Source organism: Tasmannia lanceolata, unplaced genomic scaffold (genome assembly GCF_043159265.1).
Source record: "Tasmannia lanceolata isolate RefF3 unplaced genomic scaffold, GAP_Taslan_0.1 ptg000007l, whole genome shotgun sequence".
NCBI classification, from domain to species: Eukaryota; Viridiplantae; Streptophyta; class Magnoliopsida; order Canellales; family Winteraceae; genus Tasmannia; species Tasmannia lanceolata.
The window spans coordinates 19,497,813-19,501,379 of record NW_027518684.1 but is presented as its reverse complement, the minus strand read 5'-3'; the positions used below and the strand labels follow the sequence as shown (position 1 = coordinate 19,501,379).

General features: G+C 43.7%; 1 protein-coding gene across 1 annotated transcript; it reads right to left on the bottom strand.

Annotated features, from left to right (window-relative positions):
• Window positions 1-1,834: 1,834 nt before the first annotated feature.
• LOC143880651 (uncharacterized) lies at window positions 1,835-2,941 on the bottom strand. Its single transcript, XM_077383627.1, has 2 exons — window positions 2,144-2,941; window positions 1,835-2,032 (listed from the first exon to the last, which is right to left on the bottom strand). The coding sequence occupies exons 1-2, from the start codon at window positions 2,939-2,941 to the stop codon at window positions 1,835-1,837; spliced, it is 996 nt and encodes a 331-aa protein (XP_077239742.1).
• Window positions 2,942-3,567: the final 626 nt, after the last annotated feature.

Below are 3,567 nucleotides of genomic sequence, written 5' to 3'. Positions count from 1 at the left end.
CCAGCACAACCTCTTCAGTAAGAATGGCAAAAACATTTGGAGGAGGCATAGTATGCGTCGGCAATGGGTTCCTGGTGACATTAGGAAGAGCTTCCACTGCAATTTCTTTTGCCTCAATCTTATCCTGGATCCTATGCCTTAGTGCCATACATCTGTCAGTCAAATGCCCAACACTCTGGTGAAATTCGCAGTACTGATCCCTTCTCCAATATTTCGGGAGAGGATTTGGGGCTTCTCGAGGTTCTAGTAGAGTGATCTTCTTGTCCCTCAACAGCTTTTTGAGAGCCACAGATAGGGAATATGGTAAGGGAGTGAATTGTCTGGGCTCAGTTCTTTCCGGACGAACTCCTCCGGGACCTTCTCTCCTAACTGGACGAGCAGTATTCACATTGTTAACTTCCTTCGGAGGCGCCATAGGCCTTTTTCCCTCTCTGACATCTGAGGTGGAGGTTCTAGCTCTCAGGCCGCCCTTAGCCAATATGTCTTCGATCCTAGTCCCGGTCTTGATCAGATGATCGAAGTCATTGAAGTACTGGATTGACATATGAGGAAAGTAAAAGGGGGAAAGATTCTTGACGGCAATCTTGATAAGATCGTCATCCGGTAACTTGTGGGTCATTTGTGCTGCCTTTCTCCTCCATCGCCGAATGAAGGAAGTAAAGGTCTCATTGGGTCCCTGCTTCAGCGATTTCAAGTCCCTTTTTGTCACGTCAATCCCCTCTTCCATGGAGAATTGCTGGACAAATTTGTTGGCTACACCTTCAAGGGTCCTGCTTTCTTCTGGTTTCAGATGCAAGAACCACTTCTTCGCTGTCCCAGTCAAAGTTCTAGGGAACACCAAAGCAATCTGCTCTGGGGATAAACCGTGCTGCTGCAACAGAGGAATGACTGACTTGAGATGGCTACGAGGGCACCCCATTCCGTCGTATTTGTCAAAGTCTGGCATTTTGAACTTGGGCGGAAGTACGACCCCTGGAGCTATCATGAACTCAGACATATCCAAATTTTTGGGACCTTGGCACTTCATGGTTTCCATATCCCGAGTCAGCTTCTCAATTTGGTCAGCCAATTCCTGTGCTTTATCAGGATTTCCCAGGTTAGGAAGACAGTTCTCTGCTGCGTACTGGCCCTCATCAAAGTCTTCGATTTCAGGCAATACAGCTGGCCTGGGAGAAACAAGAGGAACAGAAGGTATAACTGAAGGTTGCTGATTGGCCGGGTCTTTAGAGGTAGAAAGACGATCATTTTTCAGGAGGGCTATATCATCCTTCATGGCACTCAGCTGAAGAAGAATAGCCTTCATCATCTCATTCGTATCAGGACTGCTGTTACCGGTCCCTTCCATTGATTCAGATGCAAGTGAAATGGGTGAAAGGATTTCCGGACGACCAAGGAGAAGCGGCGCAGGAGAAGTAAAGGATTCTGGGGAAAAAGAAAGTCTATTCAGCCTGGAATCTGAAGACTGACGGGACCAGGCCGATTTTGAATTGACTTTCTTAGGAGCGATGATGTCCCGCTAAGACTCCTGAATGGAAGTTAATAAGTTAGATTGCACATTTGATAATTGAAATCAGGTAGCTTCCACAAATAGGGAGAAAAGAAAAGGAACACACTTTGCATTGATTAAATCGAGACAGGTTACAACGACAACGATTGGCAACATAAAAATGGATGAAACTTTGAATCGCCAACTGCTTATAACATGTATCAAGTAAAACTCTTTTCTCTATATTTTCATCTATAATGAGACCGGGATTACAATCTTTGACTTTGATTATGTTCAAGTAAAACAAGTGAAGACAATAAAGAAATGATAATTTCATGCCGAAAATACTCATGGTTCACCAGTCCGAGCTTTTCGGCTTGCAGGCCCTCCAGACATTCCTTCCTTCCGAAGTTTAGACACGAAAGCAGATCTCCTCTCCACGATTTTGTCTCTCCAAGCAGCTACTATGGATGTAATGAGATCAGGAGTAAGGTCTTCACAGTTAGGTGGTGTGATAACCTTCGGAGCACAAGAGCTTGCATTAATCTGGCAAGGGAAACACAAAGGTGCATAGAAAGATGATTTTTCTAAACCCATAAGATAGACGAATGAGTATGGGTAGGTGCTGGTGATAATTTTTGGACAGGATTGACTCACCCAATGAAATTGGTCTTCCCCTACATTCTTCAGCCAATGGCGCCACTCATTAAGCTGGGGTTGCTTAATCTTTGTCTTCCAAGAATGAAAACCCTTGAGGGTGTACTCAATGCTGTTTTGTGGCTGAAGGATAGTGAGTTTCTCACATAGCCACACATATAACAGCTTAGCACATCCGAAAAAATTATCCTGTACCTTTTTACTAGCAATAAGGTCTAAGCCATAAAAGGTTTCGGCTAGCATTGTAGGGACAGGATTCCTCCCCTCATTTATCTGATCTACTATTGTCAACAAAGTGAAAGGGGCGGCACTAGAGTCTCTGCGAAGGACATGGCGTGCAAAGACAGCAAAGACTAGAGCATTACGTCGACATTCCTGAAAACGGGAGTCAGTTGGGTCGACGTTTTTGGAAAACAACTCAATGAGGGTCTGAAATTGCACATCTTTCTCTGCTAAACAATGCAGGGTTTTCACAATCTTATTTTCGAATAATCTGCAAAAAAGGTCATGAGGGGAGCTTATGCTTGAAGGTCGGATCCAAAGTCCCCCAGGAGGAATCTCTAACAAGGCACACCAATCTTCGAATATAGGACAAAGTTCAAAAGACCCAAATCGAAAGACATGGAAGACAGGGTCCCAACATCCAGCAGCTGCTTGAAGAAACTTCCAATCTATACCGCGACTGTTCAGATGAGTAAATGAACCGATGAAATGCTCAGCCGCACTCCTTTCTTCACATCTTAACGGAAAAGATTTAACAGTCTCCGCTATCCATTTATCTAACAAATTATTCGCCATGATTTGACCTATCATTCAAATAGGACAAAGATCAGGAAGGAATAGGAATAACTGTGCGCAGACAAATGACAAGGCTAACTCGGCAATCAGTTTTATAAAAAGGATACCGTCTGAGACAATGAATTTTTCATCCAAGATGAGAGGTAAACAATAGATCAGAAAACTAGACCACGGCCATAAGATGACAGAAGTAGGTCATAAACCGGATCTAAGTCTGGCGTTGAATACCAATAACTTTACGATCAAGAGGATCAGAATGGTAGACCATGGCCATAGGGACAGCGATAAGCTATCGGCTAGATCTCGAGGTGAAACAAGTATACAGACGAACATATATCATCAAAAATGGGTTCTAAGCTAAATCAAGGCTATACCTGGAAATTAGGAGAAGGAAAACTGACTCTAAAGAATAGCCGTCATGCTCAAAATGTGCTGCGAAAAATTCAACAGCATAACGGCTAGACAAGAAAGATAAGGTGAACTCATGGTTTAACTAACTCTGAAGAGTAGCGGTCATGCTCGAAATATTCTGGGTAAAATCCGGCAGCATGACGACGCTAGAAAGGATTCCCACAACTCAACCCAAGGTATATGAATAGCGGTGGTAAAAACAACTCCTAATCGGA